This window comes from Ahaetulla prasina, chromosome 4 (assembly GCF_028640845.1).
Source record: "Ahaetulla prasina isolate Xishuangbanna chromosome 4, ASM2864084v1, whole genome shotgun sequence".
In the NCBI taxonomy this organism is placed as follows: domain Eukaryota; kingdom Metazoa; phylum Chordata; class Lepidosauria; order Squamata; family Colubridae; genus Ahaetulla; species Ahaetulla prasina.
Window position 1 is genome coordinate 58,882,152 of NC_080542.1, and position 22,145 is coordinate 58,904,296.

General features: G+C 39.5%; 1 protein-coding gene across 1 annotated transcript; it reads right to left on the reverse strand.

The window, feature by feature from the left end:
• Positions 1-211: 211 nt before the first annotated feature.
• Positions 212-20,793, reverse strand: TGFBR1 (transforming growth factor beta receptor 1). Its single transcript, XM_058180352.1, has 9 exons — positions 20,523-20,793; positions 16,091-16,342; positions 15,672-15,914; positions 13,417-13,647; positions 11,756-11,923; positions 5,412-5,568; positions 1,690-1,814; positions 1,474-1,604; positions 212-1,240 (listed from the first exon to the last, which is right to left on the reverse strand). Exons 1-9 carry the CDS (start codon positions 20,650-20,652, stop codon positions 1,115-1,117), a joined length of 1,563 nt encoding a protein of 520 aa, XP_058036335.1. The 5' UTR covers positions 20,653-20,793; the 3' UTR covers positions 212-1,114.
• Between the last annotated feature and the right edge of the window lie 1,352 nt (positions 20,794-22,145).

Genomic DNA, 22,145 nt, shown 5'->3' on the forward strand with positions numbered 1-22,145 from the left:
AACATTAAGAATTATGTAGTGACCAAATCTACACAAACAACTCTAGATACTAGGAAATTCCTATTTGGCGCATGCAGAATGAATCAAGTAAGACTATTAACAGACCACATTTTTTCTATATGGATCACCCTCAGAAAAGCATTTAGCAATGATTAAATTTTAGCAAAGCAGTTTTCATTGCACAGAAAGAACAATGATTTTTTTTCTGACAGAATATTTAAGATGGTTTATTTTAAGAGTTCATACTGAATGTAAAAAAAACATCGAAGTATTTCTTACAGGTAAAGCTCTTTTTCAGAATTCTATATTCAATACCTCTGTTCACTGTAATATATAAAGCATAGGAATAGCACAGAATTAATCTGCATACTTCCAATTCCTATGCTCTAGAGAAAAAACATTCCATAAAAGGAAATTCATTCATGTGTGAGAAATCATCCTGTAGCCAATCAATCTGGTACCATCCTGTAAGTAAGGATTCCCAATTAGCAGGAACTTGGCAAGGCTGCCTTGGAAATCCAAAAATTTGGTAATATCAAAGTATGTAGAAGCCAGCAGATTAAACACAGATTTACTGTCATTTCACAAGGACCAAGACTTTGTATATCCTAATGAACTGCATCAAGATAATTTAAAAATGGCACTTATACACTACAATGGTTTAAAAGGCAAGTTATGATATGATGTAAACGATAGACATAATACAAAGTATTGCATAAATTGCATGTGTTTTCCAGATGAAATAAGGTCATGTGAGTAAGTTTCAATGAAAGGCATTCAATAATAGCATCTTAAAACAAATAGAACAAAACAATATGACAATATACAGCGTACCATCATGATTATATCTTTCCTACTGTCCTTGAGCACCATACATGTTCCACTCTCAAGCTTATTTTTTGTGTTTTAAACATAAGATACCAATGTGACTTTCAAAAAAATAATTAAGATTCTATACAACAGTTTACTGCATCTAGAGAAATCCTGGACTAATAACTGATTATCTTAGTGTATAAAAGGCAGCAATAATCTTCTGTTCCCTCAGTGAGGTAGAACAATGTTTAATGTACAAGCCAGGTGCACATATTGGTTTCTTGAACACTTATTTCCTAAATCACATTTTTATTCCTTCTTGCTGACTGAGTTGTGACAGAGTTTTCTTTATGCGTAAAGCTGTTAGTCTAGCTGCACCATTGGCATACCAGCATTCTCGCATAATCTTGGCCATTACTCGTAATGCCTGCAAATAAATAAAACAAAATATTTTGTGAGCCATTTGATAACACAGCAAAAATATTTTAAGTACATTTATCCATAAATACAAATACAAAATGAGTCCATAATCTTAAACACAATTGTCCTGACATTCATATTTCTTTTAATTCAAATTCTAACATCAAAATATTGATTTTTTTAAAAAATATTGGTTTATTTTAAAAGTATTCTAAAATTTATCTAAAGAAAAGAATCTACCTCACAACTTTGCCATCTATTTGGAGTATTGGGTCGTAGCTTCTGTTCACAAACAATTCTCCTCATTTCCTCAACCGAAGGATCAGAAGGGACAAGGTCGTAATATGGTAACTGATAATCTTCATGGATTCCTGAGATATATAAATCAATATATAATTTAAGGTTCATTTCTGATACTGATTGAAGTTAATTTGTTGGGTTTTTTTTTTAACCTACCACCAATTGAACATCGACGAGCTATTTCCCAAAACACTAGTCCCATTGCATAAATATCTGCTCTTTTGAAAGATTCAAAATGCTTCATGTTTATCGAATCATCAAGTACCTCAGGAGCCATGTACCTATGAATATAAAGATCAATATATATTACTTATAAAGCAATGTTGCTTGAACATTATTTAATTTTATTTTTTAAAGCCATTATAAGCAGCTGTAAGCACTTTTTCAATTCTACAAAGTAACTTGATACTGTATATTATTGATTACTGGCTATTCTAATGAAACAGGGACACGGTGGCTCAGGGGCTAGGACATTGAGCTTGTCAATTAAAAGGTCGGCAGCTCAGCAGTTCGAATCCCTAGTGCTGCCGTGTAACGGGGTGAGCTCCCGTTACTTGTCCCAGCTTCTGCCAACCTAGCAGTTTTGAAAGCATGTAAAAATGCAAGTAGAAAAAATAGAGACCACCTTTGGTGGGAAGATAACAGCGTTCTGTGCGCCTTTGGCGTTGAGTCATGCCGGCCACATGACCACGGAGACGTCTTCGGACAGCGCTGGCTCTTCGGCTTTGAAACGGAGATGAGCACCGCCCCCTAGAGTCGGCAACGACTAGCACGTATGTGTGAGGGGAACCTTTACCTTTACCTTATTCTAATGAAATCCACAGTTTTCCTTTTAAAAAAAACTTTAAATTGGAAAACTAAACCAGTTACTGCAAGGTAAGTTAAGCACAAAAGTTCACAATAATATATCACTGATTTTGAAGTCATAATTACTACTAAGTCCACATCACAACTTTTGAAAACTTTGATTTATAAAATCTACTGACTAAATAGTATATGGCTATTCCCAAATAGCTAAGAAATCACAAACAAAGCAGCATTTCTGGTTTGGGGATGTACATTCACTGCTGGTTTGGGATCTGGGATCAAACATTCACTTTCCTTTCTTATAGAGAGAGAAATGTACTTTGGCTATGAAAGGATTATAATCTGCCTTTCTCTAGCTGGGCTAAAAGTTTCAAACTGCCTCTTTCCTGTTCAACTCAAGAATGACCCTAATATTTTATAGCTCCACCTCAGGTGACCCAAGTGATACTGCAGCTGCCCACTTGCAGTGCCTGGAGACTGTGGGGGTTTGGATGGGGGATCACAGGCTTCAGTTGAAAGGAGCCAAGATGGGTTCAAAGGGCCTTGGGACCTGGGAGTTTATCATCTTTAATTATGAATTGGGTTTTGCTAACTCAGATAGATTTTAGGCACAATCTCTGGGTTCTTCTCGACTTACATCTCCTGTTCAAAGAGTAGATGGCAATGAAGTCTGGAATTGCCTTTGTTCAACTTCATGTTGTGCCCTAATTGCACCCTTTCCTGGATCATGAGATCCTGTGCAGAGTCACTTATGCTCTGGTCATTTCTCAGTTGGATTACCTAATGCAACGTAGCGATATTCCTGAAGAGTATTTAGAAGCTACTAGTATAGAATGCAACAGCGCGAATATTTCTAGAGGCCCCTTGGGTGGCATATATAACAATGCTATTGTGTGAGCTGCACTCGATAACAGTCTGTTTCTGAGTCCAATTTGAGTTGTTTAATACCTCTAAAGCCCTTTAGGCAATGAATCCAAGGTTACCTGAGGAGATGCATTGGCCTGTCCCACTTGCTATAGTGGAAGATGTCTACTTCAGATTCCATCTACCAAAGAATTTTGGCTGGCGGGGTCCAAGAAAAGTGGCCTGTTATCTTGGTTTTTAGTCTTTATTTAATCTTTCATAATTTTGTTTTATATTATAATCATTCTGTAGGCTACTCAGTCACTGTGACAATGAGATGGGCAGCACATTAATTAATTAATTAAATATTAGCTTAGAATTGTTGGCTATTTATAAGATATTGCAATTAATTCCTACCCCATCCATGAAGGGGACAGATGCCTCTACATCATTTTGAACAATAGCTATTTGAGTTGAGAAAAGCTAAAGACCAGTCAGGTTTGGCTATCTGCTGCCACCTAGCAGGGCTTCTTCATATATAATATTATGTTTTAATTATTTCTGTGACTGAATAGAATCTGCTGTAAGATTTCTAGAAAAATAAAGCACTGAGCGAGATAAATAACTAATAGATTAGAGAAAATAATTGATTTTCACACTATCAGGCTGCAGATGAAGGTCTTTTTCTGACATAAAACTCTTCCATACAGAAAATTCATTTGTCAGAGAAAACTACACTGGAATTGTATTATTGCACATACGACTTCATCTGGAAACTAAAGTAATACAGTATATTTCAGATAAAAGTTTATCCGTCATTGGTTAAAACAAGGCTCATACATTTAAATAGAAACTTGATTCCTCATTAATATTTACACAAATTTCCAAAATTAAAAGATTACATATTAATAGGTTACCAAGAATGATAGAAAAATAATAGTCCAAAGATATATCTTTCTTCTCCATTTTATTTATTGCTCTGTGGAGAAGAGGGTCACCTTTAATCACTTATACCTTCACTCTTAGAGAGAAGGCACTACACTCAGCAGTTCTGGGACACTTGCTGGAGAAGAATAAAGGAAAGAATAAGGCAAAGTATATTATTTCCTCTCATTTGTAAGCATGCAGCAATGTGTTTATCTTTTTAATGACTTATATTCAATAAGTTAGGATGTTAAGCAGTAAATTCAAATGAGTTCATACTTATTTGTGTGAAATTCCAAATCCACGTTTAATATGAGGACAATTTATTATACTGGTTTTCATAATGTAGTAGTAAGAGAAAGTTTGTGAAATATACAACCGGAATCTTTTTATCTTCTAAAAGGTCAGAAGTTCTGATCATACTATAGGTCAGGGGTCACCAATCTTTCGGACCTCAGGGACCACTAAATTCATAATTTTAAATTCACGGACCACTAATATGAGCTGCCTAATGACCGGCTGGCTGGGCGTGGCTAGATGGTTATGTGACTGGGTGGGCGTGGTAAACTCAATGTCACTCATGTCGAGGGATGCCTCGCCAGCCTCTACTCACCCCTCCCCTCCCAGCCCCTCCTCGCCTGCCCGCCCAGGCTCCTTAAGGCCCCAACAGGAAGCAGCTGTTGGAGCTAAGCAGCCGCCACAAGAAAGAGTTGGCAAAACAGCTCAGTTCAAATTGGATCTGAAGGAGAAGGAAGCTCAGCAGAAACACCTCACTGAGGTCTAGGAGCATAGGCTTTCCAAGCAGAGAGCAGACCTGCAGGAGTGCAAGGCCAGGTACCGGCGCCTGGAGACTCAGCAGGCTGAGACGGTCAGCCAGTTCCAGGCCATGATGCAGCCCCACTGCAATGAGGCCCTCCAGCTCTTCACCTCCAGCCACTGCCCAAAGCCCCGCACCATGAGACTGAAGCAGACCCAAGCTGGAATTTTTTTCTCCCTCCGACCCACACAAAAAGGCCCCAAAGGGGGAGACTCTCTGCAGCAACACAATCTGTCCCAGGGGCCGTAGTTTGAGAACCCGTGATTTAGTGCAATATAGAAAACTCAAATAATTTTTCTGCAGACCACCAAAATTTTCTCACGGACCACCAGTTGGTGACCGCTGCTATAGGTCACATTACTGCAAGATTCTAATAAGTTCAACAGACTTTCTTCTATTGCTATACAAATAACTGTCTAACATCTACTGTTTAGCTTATCTTCAGTTTGGATTATGAAAAAAAACAATAAAAAAAACACCAGTTTACCTCTTTGTTCCCACTCTGTGATTTGGTGCAATATCTATTGTATCTGTAGCTGAATCGTGTCTTACTGCCAGACCTAAATCTGCAATGCAACAGGTTCCATTTTTCTTTACTAATATGTTTTTTGATTTCAAGTCTCTATGAGCTATAGCTGGTTTACCTGAAATTAAAACACACAGAACCACTATTAATATCATCAACTAAATAAACCTGAATTATAACTCAAGGCACAAAAGATGACGTTCATAGAGTAACAGGGCTAGAAGGGACCCTAGAGATCTTCTGCCTGTGGTCCTTACTCCATCCCAGATAAATGATTGTCCAATCTTTTCTTGATAATCTTCAGCAACAAATTATTATTTCTATTGATGGAGCTCAAATTATTCCACTCTGAACACACACTACATAAAAACCTAATTATCCACATAAAACTCTAATGCTGGGAAAGACTGAAGGAAAAGAGAAGAGGACAATCAAAAATAAGATAGAAGAACATTATGGTGCCCCACTGGTAGGCCTAAAAGACCATGCTAGAGACAGATTACAATGGAGAAAAATCTATCTAAATCTTCAATAAAAGTTGATAAAGACTTGATGGCAATTAAACTAAAATAAATTCCTAATTATATATTAAAATTCAAATTTGTTAAATTCTGACAAAATTACTAAATAAAGATGAACAAGCTTTAAAACAAGGTTTCCAAACTATAATGTGTACCTCCCTTGAGATGCAGATGGAGTCCAGGAGAGATATAAGAATATTTTAATTACATTGTTAGAATAAATCTATGTTCTCCAAAGTTTCATTAATATTTCATTGTTCATTTTGGTGTTTGGGTTTTTAGGCAAGATTACATTGAAAGAAGGTTGATTACAGGAATTTAGGAAATCCTGCTTTAAAAGAATTACAATTTAATCAGAATGTTAGTATCTTAAAAAAGATAGAGCTTCTGCATATTTAAGCACTACAAAAAAGAAGAAATTTATTTAGGCAATAAATTCATTACCCAGTGGTTCTAACAAAATTACCCAGTGGTTCTAACAAAAAGTCTAAATTTTATGGGATAAAATATAGATGGTCACCTGAAATGAACAACTATTTTTTAATCTAATTCAAATAAAACAGTATTTTATAACATAAAATTCACAAATAATGGTTCCTACACGTAGCTATAATTTCTTAAAATACAGTATATCGCTACATAAAAGTGACCTGAGTGATACTGTGGCTGCTCTCTTGCGATGCCTGAAGGTAGTAGGGCTCTGGATGGAGGAGCAACAAATTTGAATAATAAATAAATAATAAATAATTCCAAAATGCCGTCTTACATTTAGAAACATGTAAGACAACAAGCATGGTCTTGTTGTATGCTAGAGCATGGTTTCTTTTAATTACCGTATATACTCGAGTATAAGCCGAGTTTTTCAGCACGTTTTTTGTGCTGAAAAGCGCCCCCTCGGCTTATACTCGAGTCTACGTCTTGATGTACTTCGGGAACCCCGCACAGGAGACGCCAAAGAGGCGGCGAGATCGTCCGGCGGGATTTGCCCAAGGCTGAGCAGTTCGCCGCGCGGACCTGAGCCAAGCGGTCGCAGTCAGCGAGCGGTGAAAGCGACATGCGGCGCGCTCGCTTTCACCGTTCGGCTGGACTGGGACCGCTTGGCTCGGGTCCGCAGTAACTCCGCCAGGCTGTGCGCGAAGAAACCATTTAAAAGCCCGCCAGGGCTTTCTCTTCTCCTCCGTGCTTCAGAAGTTGGGCTTTTAAATGGTTTCTTCGGCACAGCCTGGCGGGAGTTACTGCGGACCCGAGCCAAGCGGTCGCAGTCCAGCGAGCGGTGGCGACATGCCGGCGCCGCTCCGCTTTCACCGTTCGGCTGGACTGCGACCGCTTGGCTCGGGTCCGCAGTAACTCCGCCAGGCTGTGCGCGAAGAAACCATTTAAAAGCCCCGCCAGGGCTTTCTCTTCTCCTCCGTGCTTCAGAAGTTGGGCTTTTAAATGGTTTCTTGGCGGCACAGCCTGGCGGGAGTTACTGCGGACCCGAGCCAAGCCGGTCGCAGTCCAGCCGAACGGTGAAAGCGGAGTGGCGCCGGCATGTCGCTTTCACCGTTCGGCTGGACTGCGACCGCTTGGCTCGGGTCCGCAGTAACTCCGCCAGGCTGTGCCGAAGAAACCATTTAAAAGCCCCGCCAGGGCTTTCTCTTCTCCTCCGTGCTTCAGAAGTTGGGCTTTTAAATGGTTTCTTCGCGGCACAGCCTGGCGGGAGTTACTGCGGACCCGAGCCAAGCCGGTCGCAGTCAGCGAGCGGTGAAAGCGGAGTGGCGCCGGCATGTCGCTTTCACCGTTCGGCTGGACTGCGACCGCTTGGCTCGGGTCCGCAGTAACTCCGCCAGGCTGTGCGCGAAGAAACCATTTAAAAGCCCAACTTCTGAAGCACGGAGGGAGAAGAAAGAAAGCCCTGGCGGGCTTTTAAATGGTTTCTTGGCGGCACAGCCTGGCGGAGTTACTGCGGACCCGAGCCAAGCGGTCGCAGTCCAGCCGAACGGTGAAAGCGGAGTGGCGCCGGCATGTCGCTTTCACCGCTCGGCTGGACTGCGACCGCTTGGCTCGGGTCCCGCGGCGGGCGGGGAGCCGACTTTGGCCCTTTAGCAAGGAGGAAGGTGGGAGGAAGCGGAGCTGCCGGCTGTGGCGCTCCGCTCGGAGCCGCCGCCGCCGCCGCCTGGAAGAGGAGGAGGTGACCTTCACGCGGAGAGGGTGGGGATGGGGGTTGAGGCGTGCAAGAGGAGGCGGCGTGGAGGAAGAGGAGGCGGCGGCCCGCGGGACAGCGCTTCTAAGATCAGCCCACGCTCCGAAGAGGAAAGGGAGCGAGTGGGTGGGTGGCTGGGACGAGACCCCCACCACAAACACACACAGCCGGTCGGACGGCGCGGTTCCTTTCTCTACTCTCTCTCACTCTGCGTCAAGGCGCTGGAAGGGGGCGGAGAGCGCGAAACAGCAGCAGGAGCAGCCGGCGCTCGCCTTCCTCCTCCTCCTCCTCCTTTCGTGGCGGGCTGCTTCCAAGTCTGGAAATCTGTTTTGGGAAGTGGTGGTGCAGCGCGGCAGTTCAGCCCTGTCGGCCGGGGGAAGGAGGCGGTGGATCGGATTCTCGCGCCACACCGAAGTCGGCTGGGAAGCTTGCTGCTTCTTCTTTTTTGCTTCTCTCCCCCACCCCTCTTTCCGCCTCTCTTGCAACGTTGCTGCAGCCCCTCGGCTCCTTTTCCCGGCGCCCCAGAAGGCTCGAGCCTCTGCTGCCGATTGAATACTAAAATAAAATAAAAGCGGAGAAGAACGGGGCGCCGCTTTTGGTGTCCGCGTCCCTGTCGCCGCCCGGCAGGACGCGTTTAAAAAAAAGGGGCGGGGGAGTTGAAAAGAGGCTGCCTCTTCGGGTTACCTCAACATCCATTCCAGAGCCGCTAAAAGAGCGGCTGCTTGGCCCGCCCTGGTTGGGGAACGGGCACAAAAAAAGGGTCCCTGGTGACCCAGAATTCATCCTAGCCCCATTGACTGGCCCCTTTGACTCGATAGGATTTAGCTGACGGATTGTTAAACAGCGCCGACCTTTCTTCTGGGGAGAGAAGTCACTCTAATAAATATTGGGAGGTGTTTTCAAGGAAACATAGGGGTCCACCTTCTGCCCACAAGAAATGTAGGAAATGCCACCATTCCCAGCCTTCTGAGCACATCAGCTTATCCTGGCAGAGGATGAGGAAAGTCGCATTTCAAAGCCTTTGGAAATCACCAGCTTGGGAAAAGCTAAATTATGTAGGGCTATTCAGCTACAACTTCGTGTTTAGGTTTTGTCTTTTGAGCGAGATAATGATAGCTAGCTAGCTAGCTAATTAGATAGATAGATAGATAGATAGATAGATAGATAGATAGATAGATAGATAGATAGATAGATAGATAGATAGATAGATAGATTAGAAAGAAAACAGAACAAAAAAACAGAATAATAGAGTTGGAAGGGACCTTGGAGGTCTTCTAGTCTAACCCCTGCTTACGCAGGAAACCTTATACCACTTCAAATGCTTATCCAATATCTTCTTAAAATCTTCCAGTGTTAGAGCATTCACAACTTCTGGAGGCAAGTTGTTCCACTGGTTAATTGTTCTAACTGTCAGGAAATTTCTCCTTAGTTCTAGGTTGCTTCTCTCCTTGATTAGTTTCCACCCATGCTTCTTGTCCTGCCCTCAGGTGCTTTGGAGAATAGTTTGATTCCCCCTTCTTTGTGGCAGCCCCTGAGATATTGGAATGTTCCTATCATGTCACCCCTAAACTAGACATACCCAGTTCACATGCCCCGTGAGGCGTCTTGCTTGCATGTCACACACACGCACCGCTCGCTGGGAAAAAAAAAAAGGATGGAAGGAAGGAAGGAAGGAAGGATGGATTGATGGATGGAGGCGACCGCTTTGAAGCGCAACCCTTCTCCCGCAACTAAGGGGGGGGGGTCAATGTTTTCCCCAATCCTAGGGTGTGGGGAAACAGTCATTCTTTCTTCCCCCCTAGTCTCTCCCGAGATCGCACTGCAGCGCCCATCATCCCCAGCCGGCAATCTGAGCTCGTGCCATCGATGTGGTCCTTGAACTTCCCCCTCCTTGTTTCTAACCCAGCCTAGGATGGCCGGCGTGGAGGGTATGGTGGTGGTAAAACGACCAGGAGAAAGCTTTCGCTCTTTTCGAGAGGTCCTCTTGGAAGGCTGCCTTGGAAAGGGAAAGTGGGGAGGGGGCAGAGATTTCTCCCTCAAAGGTCCCCTTGGAAGGCTGGGTTGGAAAGGGAAAGTGGGAGGGGGCAGAGATTTCTTCCTCTCGGGTCCCCTTGGAAGGCTGGGTTGGAAAGGGAAAGTGGGGAGGGGGCAGAGATTTCTTCCTCGGGTCCTTCTAGAGTCCTTGAGAAACTGATATCATACAAGGTTAATAAATTATACTCCTCCTCCTCATTGATGAGTTTTTCATCCTGAAATTGATTGAAACATTGTACCATCATATGCTGCCATAGTATAGTGTTAACAACATCTGTAAAGATGATATATGAGCATGACACTAAGTTTTTTCTATATTTCCCCCTTTATTGAAAAACTTCCATCATGCTTCTTTCTGAAAACAAAGGTCATTATAATATACCTCATTATATATTTGATTTGATGATATTTCAGTTAATAAATACCATTTAAGGTGTTAAGCTTCCTTTCTTTTTCAGCAGCAAAGTGAATTACAACTTTAAAGAACTTTATTACTTTATATTCATTTATTTTAAGTATAGATTTTAGATTTTTAAACAAATATGTTTAGAGCTTTTATATCTTTCAAGTTATTCAAATTATCCCCTCAGCAGGTATATAATGGCATCCAATTCCAATATCATGTTGGGGCTTTTGAGCAAGGGAGGAGGAACGCGAGCACCACCTTTCGCGCTGGCATTCCGGGATTTCCCTTTGTTTAGAGCTGGGAATCCTCCTTCCCCCTTTTGCACTTTTATTGTTTTTCGTTCAAATAAATATTCATGTTATTTTACTTGGCTCTATCTTTATTTTTTACATTGACCAGTAGCTGCCTCATTTCCCACCCTCGGCTTATACTCGAGTCAATAGTTTTTCCCAGTTTTTTGTGGTAAAATTAGGTGCCTCGGCTTATATTCGGGTCGGCTTATACTCGAGTATATACGGTATCTTTTGACTCGTGTTAATTCTATTTCCTATAGGTTTGGCCCATTAGTATGTCCCAAATTAATGGTTCCAAAAATGTTAAATTTTTTAAAAAAGAGTAAATTTATTTAGCAGCCATAAGGAATCTGAGAGATTACCTTAGTTTGGAAAATCTTAATTTTAGCTAAAATAAATATACTAGACTACAGTAGATTTACTATTCTTTTACTAGATTTATTAGATTTTTAAAAAAATCTGATTTGCCTCTAACTATTTTTACTAAGTGTCTCCAGTAAAACATGATAGCTCACCTGGTAAAAGTATATAGAAAAACTTATTTTAGAATAGATGATTAAAAGAAAAATTAGAAAAAAGAATAAGAACTTTAAGGAGGAATATTCATTAAAGCGGTGCTCCTATGGGTTCAGGAAGAAAAACTATAGTAAGAGGGAAATAGTGGAGGGGTGTTTCCCACTAAAAACTTTAATTAGTAGATATTCCAAAAGTACGATTCATGCAATCATTTTTTAAAATCTAAACATAAATCAAATAAATTTAATGTTAAACCAAATTAAACTGTAATGGAGATGATTAAAATGATTTCAAAATGTATACTGAGAGAAAATGTACATTAACAACTGAAACAAACAATGGAATTAAGTTACCTTGTGTGCCAACAATCTCCATGTGAAGATGTGCAAGTCCACTGGCAGTTGACAATGCTAGCTTTATCATTCCCTCTACAGTAACAGTGTACCTGTTCAAATAATCAAAAAGAGAACCATGCTCATGATAATCTGACACTAGCCAGAGTTGTGTCCATGTACCATTATCTGCAAATCAAAACAGAAAAGGAACAATTAAAATTAAGGGACAAAATAAACAAAACATTGGAAAAATGACTATGTATCTAGAGATCTCTCTGTTAAAAGTATTAAAGTTTGCAAATGATAAAACAGTCATTGGTCTCATAAAAGTTGGTGATGAGTCTGCCAAAAGACAGGAGGTTAAAAAAACTGGCCCTGTGGTGCATCTGTAACAATCTAGAGCTGAACACACTTAAAACTGTAGAGATGAGAGTGGATTTTAGGAGGAGCCCTTCTACTCTACCATCTCTTACTATATTTGATAGCACAGTATCAAAAGTAGATCCTTCAAGTTTTTAAGATGATGAAGTCATGGAAATTTAAGTAACCCACATCTCACTGTATTGAATTTGTAATAAATATGCTTTTTAAAAAATCCAAGATGAAAAACACATCTACAATCCAGATTAAAATATTTGTTAAATCATTGCAATATAAACCAAAGTCCTCACTGCAAACAATTTGTTTTAGTTCTTTTAATATCAATCTATAAAATTATTCACACTTGAAAGGTAAAGTTTCTTCAAATTAAGGTTAGCTTCTTGTAACTTGATGGACATAGCCTTTGGAAACAATCTGGAAATAACTTGCTATGCCTTCCAGGACTTTTTTTTAAATTTCCCTGTCTAGTTTATATTCTCAGTATCTCCTTGTGGTCATTAGTACTCAGATACTTGATTAGCAAGTGCTATTATTCTGTTGGCCTTGCAAATAAATCTAGGACAATTTATTCCAGATAAAGATTTCTCAGCCTTGGCAATTGTCATTGACCATGGGTTTCTTAAAATCTTCTACAATGGCCTTGCTTGGCTGAGGAATTCTGAGTGTTAAATTTGACATAAAAGGAGAACACCCAATTTGGCAGAGTAAGAGATACTTAATATAAGCATTTAAGACAGATTTGAACAAACACAAAGCCATTACAATTTTGTTTTTCAATTAAAAACTTTTTTCAAAAAATATAATTTTCCTGATTTTTTGAGTACGTTTAGGTATTATGTCATTAATATTTCTCATTGAGAAATGAGAAATCCTCAGCTTATAACTTTATTTAGTGAACGTTCAGTTATAATGGCAGCAAAAAAATGATTTATGTCCCACTCTTCACTTATGACCAATGCAGTATTCTCATGGTCACATGATCAAAATTAAGGTGCTTGGCAAATGGCATGTATTTATCATCCTGAGGGTATGTGTCACCTTTTAGGACCCTCCCACCTGGCTTCTGACATGAAAAGTCAATGAGGAAACCAGATTCGCTTAACGAATACAATTTAACAACTGAAATTATTTGCTTAACAACTACGGCAAAAAGATCATAAAAATGGGGCACAGCTCACTTAACAACTGACTTGCTTAGGAACCAAAATGTTGGGCTCAATTGTGGTTGTAATTTGAGGACTACCTGTATATAACAAGTTACTGTATATAATAAGCAAAATATTCTGGATTGTGACAACCTTTATTGTCTGCAGCTATAAATCCTAGAATATTCTCATGACGGAGCATAACTGTTTGATAGATTTCAGCTTCACGAAACCATGAGCGTTCTTCTCTTGAAGAGAATATTTTTACTGCAACTTCTTCTCCTCTCCATTTTCCTCGCCAGACCTCTCCAAAGCGACCTTTTCCAATACTTTCTTGTAGTACAATTGTTCTTGCAATTGTTCTCTGAACAAGTAATGGCAAACCTAAAAAAAAGTTTTCTGATCAGTTGATAAAGGGCCAATTAATCAATCCAGGTTTTGATCTTTTCCTCCTATCAAAAGAATATCAAAGCCTCTGGCTATTACTAATTTTAATTGGCCATGCTTTTCCTTTGGTAATAAATAAAGGAGACCAATCGTGCTTTGTTAAAAAAAAGGCAACTTCAAATAATAGTTTAATTTCCAGGAACAATAATAAATTCTTTTGGGCAGCTCTTTGGCTGCATTAATCTCCAATATTATGCTATTGCATTTGCTATAAATACACAAATACTTCCACCATTTTTTAATCACTGCAACTTTCTACTCCCATATCTAAGAAGACATTATCTCTAAAAAATCTTACCACATTTCCACTAATATTGGTAATCTAAATCAATTAAGTGGGTCACGAAATCTGTTTAAAGCTGAAATAATTTTCCAATTGGGCTCTAACCAAATCTGGTTTGTACATACCTGTTTGTCCTTTGAAATAGACCAGGCCAGGAAATATGTTCCACAAGTCTGGGTAGAACTACATTTTATTGATATTATAGTTTGATGGTTAAGGGTTGATGGTTTTTTTCACTCCTCTCCTCCTGTATTCTATAGATTCTCAGATTTCAACAGCTGTTGGTACTGGGAATGCTGTCACATGTATTTGTAGAGTGAAATGTGGAATCACTTACTAACAGCAATTCTGACAGTCGTGATTACTATCATAATTCTAGGACCACACAGATCATTAAGCAGGGAGAGATGAGAGTCCCAGGGAAGGAGTGTGGAGAGGATGCAGGAAGGGGACTGTGCTTGGCTCAATGAGGGCCACAGGTGGATGCTATAGATACAGGTGGGACAGCAGAAGCTATGGGTAAGTGCTATGGATGAAGATAGGCTGGTGGAAGCCATGGAAAGGCCAGCGGAGGCCACAAGTGAGGAAATGTGTTGCTGCTGGCAGGCTATATGACAGAATCAGGGTGAGCTACAGAGTACAGTATCTTGTATTCCACAGCAAGCTCCTAGGAAGGCAAAATGGTGGGAGAAACTTGTGACCTTTTCTAACAGTTTCTCCAGTGATTTTTCTTGTGGGAAGCTGCAAATGACAATCTTGTGACTGGTTAGTTGCAACATGGCAATCGCAAGATAGACACCCTCACCATGATAATTGTAGGGATGTAATGATGACTGGATTTTCTAGGTCCAGTTATAAATCCATTGTAAGTGCCACTGTAACATTGAATGGTTGCTGAATGGGTGGATAGAAAACCAGGGAACACATGTAGTGAATTATGTCAGCTTAGCTCTTTTGTATGCTTTCACTGTCTCTTTTGAGTATGTTTTTGCAACTATTATCTACATCCTGACTCACCCAATAGCAGCCACCTTTAGATCAAATAAGCTTGCGCACTCTACTGCAGACATGTATACTCTCCCTCATCTGGAAGCAACCATTTACCTTTCTGCTGGCCTGCTTATGAGCTACCTGGGACTTCCTGCCATCTTCTCAAATGAAATCAGCAGCAAATTGGTCCTTGTAAATGATCCATGCTTTCTGCTGAATGACAGCAATGACAGGGACTGCCTGTATTGTGGTAAGTAGTGTGATCACATAACTTTGTGCTTTACAACCACACTGCTTAGCAACAGAATTGCAGTCCCAATTATTGTTGTTAAGTGGGGATTACCCATGTTTTATCAATCTGAAGGATAAAATATATTAGGTTAGAGTTTTATCTACAACAGGGCATTAAACTTGGAAATACCATAAAACTTAAGCTTCAAATATTTTTTTTATTCTGATATGAAAGTTAATTAAGAAAGGGATTTTCTTTTCCATTTGACAATATAAAATGCAGAAGTCTCTATGAACAAAATAAAATTTTCTTATTGGCATAACAAATGAAAATCTCAACCCCCCAAAAAAGTCTACAGCTAAATTTTTAAATATTTCCGCTCATAATATGTGTCCAAAGCACTATTAACAGTATAAGTTTTTAAAAATCATTTACTAAAATATGAGAACCAATTACCTGATCCTGATCCCGAAGTGGTCATATCATAAATTAAATCTTTTAAAGTAGTTCCCTCAGATATAAATGGTCGCTCCATTGAAGGATCTTCTTCACTTGGAACTCGATGGTGTATGAATGTACGATTATGGCAGACATAAAGAATCAACATAAGTGAAATACAAAGAAAACAAACTGGCCCAGCAATAGCAGCAGCTAATTCCACTGGTCCTAGGGTAGAAGAAAACTTCCCTGTTACAGGACCTAAGAATGTAAAAAGGGAGCACAAAAGATAAAACAAGGAACTCATTAGTTAAATAGTATATTGATAACGTGGTACTGTGTGAAATAAAAGACAATAAAATTGTGCTTTATAGATAAGTTTGATTATAGCAAATTCTCTCAACTATCCATTTTCTACTAATAAGACAAATGTTTACCTGGTGTTGGAATTGGGAGATCTATTTTATTGCAGAAGTCTTTATCACAGCAATGAGGCACTGTAATTCCTCCTTCACTTGTTGAAATAGCACAAACAAATGGCCTGTCTCTGGGAAATAAATCATATTCTGCAAGACACATACTATTGCGTTGAATTTTGTTTCTATTCCGTGTCACTGAAGTAAGACACAGCCCATCTGTTGTACATGTGAAGTTCTCTTTTGTACAGTGAAGACAAAAACATTGCAAGGCTGTTTAAAAGAAAAATGTTTAATATTAGTGATATTTTAAATAGTTAAATAGTATCAAATTAAATAATGGCATTAAACTCCAAAAAGGCACTAAACACAAATTTACTTTGTAAATAGCTGTATTCTATTCAAAGTCTCTGGACTCAGAGACAAAATGTCTCAAGGTGTTTTCACATGAAAACTCTTTCTATCACAGTTCTGCTCATTTAATAGGAAAAAAATTAATTTAATAGGGAAAAAAAACATTCCACACCCGTGATGAAATCTGAACTGGTTTTCTACCGGTTCGCTGGCCGTGCGTGCACATGCACTGCATACGCAGTACACACCAAAAGGATACTTGGGAAGGTAAGTGGGGGAGAAGGTAAGTGGGGGAGAAATCAGCTGCGGCATGCAAAGCTAAAATGCGCTGCACAGTTGATCCCTCTCCTTGCTGTTCTACTTACCTTCCCAAGCCTCCTTTTAGTGCATGCTGTGTGCACGCACATGCACAGTACGCGCCAAAAGGAGGCTTAGGAAGGTAATTAGAACATTGGGGGGGGAATCAGCTGTGCCGCGCAATTTAGCTTTGCTAGAAAGCAGGATTTCCTGCTTTCTAACAAAGCTAAACCCCACTGCACAGCTGATCATCAGAAATATCAGTTCTTTTTTTAACTACCGGTTCACCTGAACCAGTAGCTTATTTTTACTACCAGTTTGCCTGAACCAGTAGTTTTTATCACTACCAGTTCGCCCGAACCAGAGCGAACCAGTAGCATTTTACCAATGTTCCACACAGTTTTCTTTAGTATAAATTACATTACTATTCACATTCAAAGAATGGTAAATTGAGATCTATAGATTTGGGAATAGATTCCTATACCTATATGTGTACATATACATGTGTCTCTTTGTATGTGTGTGTGTGAGAGAGAGAGAGTGTGAGAGTGAGTAAACAATCTTATCCAAGCATTTTCCTTATTTTGGTGTTTATTAATAGCTTTACAAACTTCTGCTGAAGTGTAATTCTCAAAAAGCTAATTTTCTAATAGCACATGCAGAATTTGAATTTGTGGGGAACAAAATCAAATCAAATCAAATCTTTATTACAGTCAAAGACTATATTAAATGAACTATATTTTTTATTTATCAAACTGGGGGTATCCACGTAGATTTATGATGTTAATTGTAAAAGTTAGTTTTCATACTATAGACTACTGAAATTGATTTGATGATGCATTATATATATGTATAGGAACAGTGATTTTATATTAGGTTTGTGTAGTTATTGTGTAGTCACGGTAGTGCAGTGGTTAGAGTGCAGCACTGCAGGCTACTTCTGTTGCCTGCCAGCTGCCTGCAATTTGGCAATTCAAATCTCAACAGGCTCAAGGTTGACTCAGCCTTCCATCCTTCCGAAGTAGGTAAAATGAAGACCCAAATTGTTGGGGGCAATATGCTAACTCTGTAAATCACTTAAAGAGGGCTGTAAAGCACTGTAAAGTGGCATATAAGTCTAAGTGCTATCATAAAAGACAAAAACTGAACACCAGTATCAGCAAATCCAATATTTAGACAAGTACTCATCCTCCTTCAAATAATGTATAAAAAGATTGAAAAAGAACTATCTTTAGTAATGATGCTTAGTATTCTTTTAGAAAATTCCATATAATTAGAATGCAGAATAATTAGAATAATTAGTCTTAATATCAGGATAATGACAATAGCTGCAGATGGACATGAAATCAACAAGGAGGAAATTGAATTAATTCGAGAATTTATCTTCGTTGGATCCAAAATTGTTCACAATCGCAGTTCTATTCCTGAAATCAAATGCAGCATAATTTTAGGTCACACTACAATGGTTAACATGAATAAAATCTGGAAAAACAGAGATATTGATATAAACACAAAAAATCATGCTAATTACAGGATTAGTCTTCCCTATAATGATGTATGGGTATGAGAACTGGAGACTAATAAAGGGCTGATCAAAAAATAAGTGACACTTTTGAACTGTGGTGGTGATCATAAATTATCATGCCTACCATAGAAAGCCCAAATAATCACTAGAAGTGTAAATTGTAAGACTACATCATTTACTTTGGCCACGTCATGCCTGCAAATTCATTGGAGAAGGCAATGATGCTAGGAATGATTAGTGGAACAAGTGGAAAATCTGATTCAAAGTTGACCATCCAACAATTGAAAGAAACTGTTTGACAAGATAGCATGGAAAGCACGTGCCTATAAAGTCACCAAGAGTCAGACCTGACTGAATGGTTAAAACAACATTCATTTAGACAAGGGATAGATGGGGAACTCATCAAATTTGCAGATGATACCAAGCTGGCAGGAATAGCCAACACTCCAGAAGATAGGCTTAAGATACAAAAGGATTTTGACAGACTTGAACATTGGGTTTCATCTAACAAAATGAAACTCAATGTTGAAAAAGTAAGGTTCTATATTTAAGCAAGAAAAACAAAATGCACAGTACAGTATATGTGGTACCTTGCTCAATAGTAGTAACTGTGAGAGGGATCTTGGAGTCCTGGTGGACCACCATTTAAATATGAACCAGCAGTATAAAGCAGCTGCTAAAAAAGCCAAAACAGTTCAAGGCTGCATAAACAGAGGGATAGAATCAAGATCACGTGAAGTGTTAATACCACTTTATAATGCCTTGGTAAGGCCACACTTGGAATACTGCATTCAGTTTTGGTCACCACAATGTAAAAAAGATTTTGAGACTCTAGAAAGACTGCAGAGAAGAACAACAAAGATGATTAGGGGACTGGAAGCTAAAACATATAAAGAACTGTTGCATGAACTAGGTATGTCTAGCTTAATGAAAAGAAGTGGTAGGGGAGACATGATAGCAGTGTTCCAGTATCTCAGGGGTGCCACAAAGAAGAGGGAGTCAAGCCATTTCCAAAGCATCTGATGTTTGGACAAGAAGCAATGGGCAGAAACTAATCAAGAAGAGAAGCAACTTAGAACTAAGGAAAAATTTCCTGACAGAACAATTAATCAGTGGAACAACTTGCCTCCAGAAGTTGTGAATCTCCAACACTGGAAGTTTTTAAGAAGATGTTGGATAACCATTTGTCTGAAGTGGTGTAGGGTTTCCTGACTAAGCAGGGGGTTGGACTAGAAGACCTCCAAAGTCCCTTCCAACTCTGTTATTCTATGCTATGCTTATGCTAGGCTATTTAATCTAAAAACTAAACTTAACTAAACTATAAATTTACCAATGTCTAATAAAATAACATACTAAGTGTTATCTTGAAAGCTTTCTGCATTAACAACAATATATGAACAAGTTGTAAATTGTTAAAACTGCCAAATATCAAAACTTTGGGGGAATTAATATAAATATTGAAATCAGTCTTAGCAGTGAGGTGGGTGGTGTATGAATTCAATAAACAATTAAAATGACATACAGATTATAAGCACCACTAATGTTTGTAATACTTTGAGGAAACGTTGTAAGGAGAAGCTGAAGGCAACGTTTGACGCCAGATATCTAACAACTTGGACAGTGAATTGATAAGGAAATCAAACTCAGACTCTGTAATTCTCACGGTCGATCCTTAGATAAGAAGTACCTCTATATTAATAAACAAATACCATCTGTCCTATCCTGCAAGACTAAGAGAAGAAGATGATACAGGGAGGAATTCGGGGCTCTCCTTCCCTACGCAAGATTTATTCCAGATGGTACCGTTTCTACGAATATAACAGCAATGTTCCGTGCTGAATTGCGCAAACACGAAACATTGATATGATGCACTGCGTCCATACTCTAGAAAAGGAGCATTCTAAATTTTCATTTTATGGGATTCATTTTCTAAGAAAACGGAGAGGCGAGTTCTTGTCGATGACCTTTTGTTTGCCCGCCTGCTTCGGGCAGAGAATGGGATGATAGAACGAAAAGACTGTATAACTCCATCCGCTACTATTACGCTTAAAGAAAGCCGTTAAATTGCTTTGAGCAGCTATTGTCCAGTCTGCCGCCGTAGCGATTCCTTGTCGATGAAACGCGCACTCCCCCTCCATCGACCATCTCCTAACACTCTGTTCCCCGACGCTCTTAGTTCTGGGCGGCTGCAGAAGCGCCATGTTCCTTAAAGGGAACAGACTGGACCGGCCCAATTGCTCCCAATCTGGCTCATTTTAACTATCATATGCGACTCACCCGTTGCTGCTTCAGGGAGAAGGAAAAGAAGCAATCCAGTTGCAGTTGTCATCGTCAAAACAACTGAACAGCAAAAACTTGCAAGGAAGGCCTGCAACAACCTCCGAAAAGAGACTGCTAGCGCCGCCATTGTCCCGTCCAAATACCACAACCTTCTCTTCCTCTCGCAAGCAGCTCGTAGAAACAAATGCAACCCTCTGGCGCCGCATCCAAAACCCTCCCACTTTTTCAGAACCTCCCTCCTGCGCGACAGACAGGATAGCAACCCTTCTTTCTTGCCAGACACTGACTAATACAAAATAATTTAGCTAGAAAGCAAGGTCATTTCATGATTGGGCAATTCCGTCACGAGGCTCCGACCGCATTCCTCCCACCTTCTCCTTTTCTTGCTTGTAGCAGAAAAAAAGTACAGAACAAACAGCGAGTTCGACGTCAGAAAAGAAAGCCTAAATGAAATACTTAATTGAAGTGTGGGCGTTCTTGCCTGGAAAAGAGAACATTGCATTAAGGAAAGTTTGTGAAGTGCTCTATAGTAGCTCTCTTCTCCTGGTTTTCGTTATTCCATTAAAGTCATAAGCAATTTACAACAATAACAATTTTATTACGTGATCAGAGACCCATTGAAATACGAGGCCAAATACCTCCTGGTTTTCAACAAAAATATTCAACAAAAACAAAAAAATATTGTTAAAGCTATACAAAAATTATAGGATTAGTATAAAGGTAATTAAATAAAAATATCCAAAACGTATAATCTAGGGAATAAACAGGAAAAGAATCTAGTGTAACAATTTTTGTATTCTAAGCTGCCAAGAGTCATTGATTGAGATGGGTGGCTATAGAAATTAAATAAAATCAACTTAAGGAAAACAGGAATAAAAGAGCAACGCTGTATAAAACAGCAATAAAAGTTAAGAATGTAGGTATTGTATATCTAAAGCAAGTTAACCGAATCACCAGTTTATAAATCCATATAAATGCCATAAACAATTTAGTGACTGTTTAGTGGTTAAGGTATCAGTGTAGAAACTGAAAATTCTTGCCAAAAGGAGGCAATAGGACTTGATTGTATGGAACAAGAAAAAGGTTTTATATCCTGTTTATGTGTTCCAATCATGGGTTCTATCCCATCAAGGTTCAAAATAGCTACAATATCATACTTTCCCTCAGGTATTAAGATTTCAAGCTCTCCCTGTTTGTTCCCCCATGCTATGAGCATTGTTGTATAGACAATTATGATTGACTCGTTTTGCTTTCCTTATCTCCTGATTTGTAATTGCACCTTCTTCACCACTCCCTTTCTCATTATGATTTGTTGTGCTGAGCTTTATGCTTTGTGATTAGTCCTATAAATTGGTATCTTCCCTCCTCCAGTTTTAGTTTAAATCCTTTCAGATAAGCTAAGTGAGTTGTTTCCCAAACACAATCTTGCCAGTCTTCACGAGGTTTTAGTAACCTTTCATGTGCGTAGTGTAATCCATGATCCTTGTGGTACCCCACTGCTTATTTCTCTCTATATAGATATAGTACCATTAAGGACTATCGCTGACTTTGGTTTTTCAGCCAGTTAAAATCCATCTGGTGGTGATGCTGTCTATCCTACATTATTTTAGCTTACAAAGA

Excerpts from the sequence above, each read along its gene's own strand:
- TGFBR1 (XM_058180352.1), bottom strand. The coding sequence starts at position 20,652 with ATGGCGGCGCTAGCAGTCTCTTTTCGGAGGTTGTTGCAGGCCTTCCTT. Across the intron at positions 16,343-20,522 it reads TCTCCCTGAAGCAGCAACGG|CCTTGCAATGTTTTTGTCTT; the intron begins GTGAGTCGCATA and ends TCTTTTAAACAG. Across the intron at positions 1,241-1,473 it reads ATAGATGGCAAAGTTGTGAG|GCATTACGAGTAATGGCCAA; the intron begins GTAGATTCTTTT and ends ATTTATTTGCAG.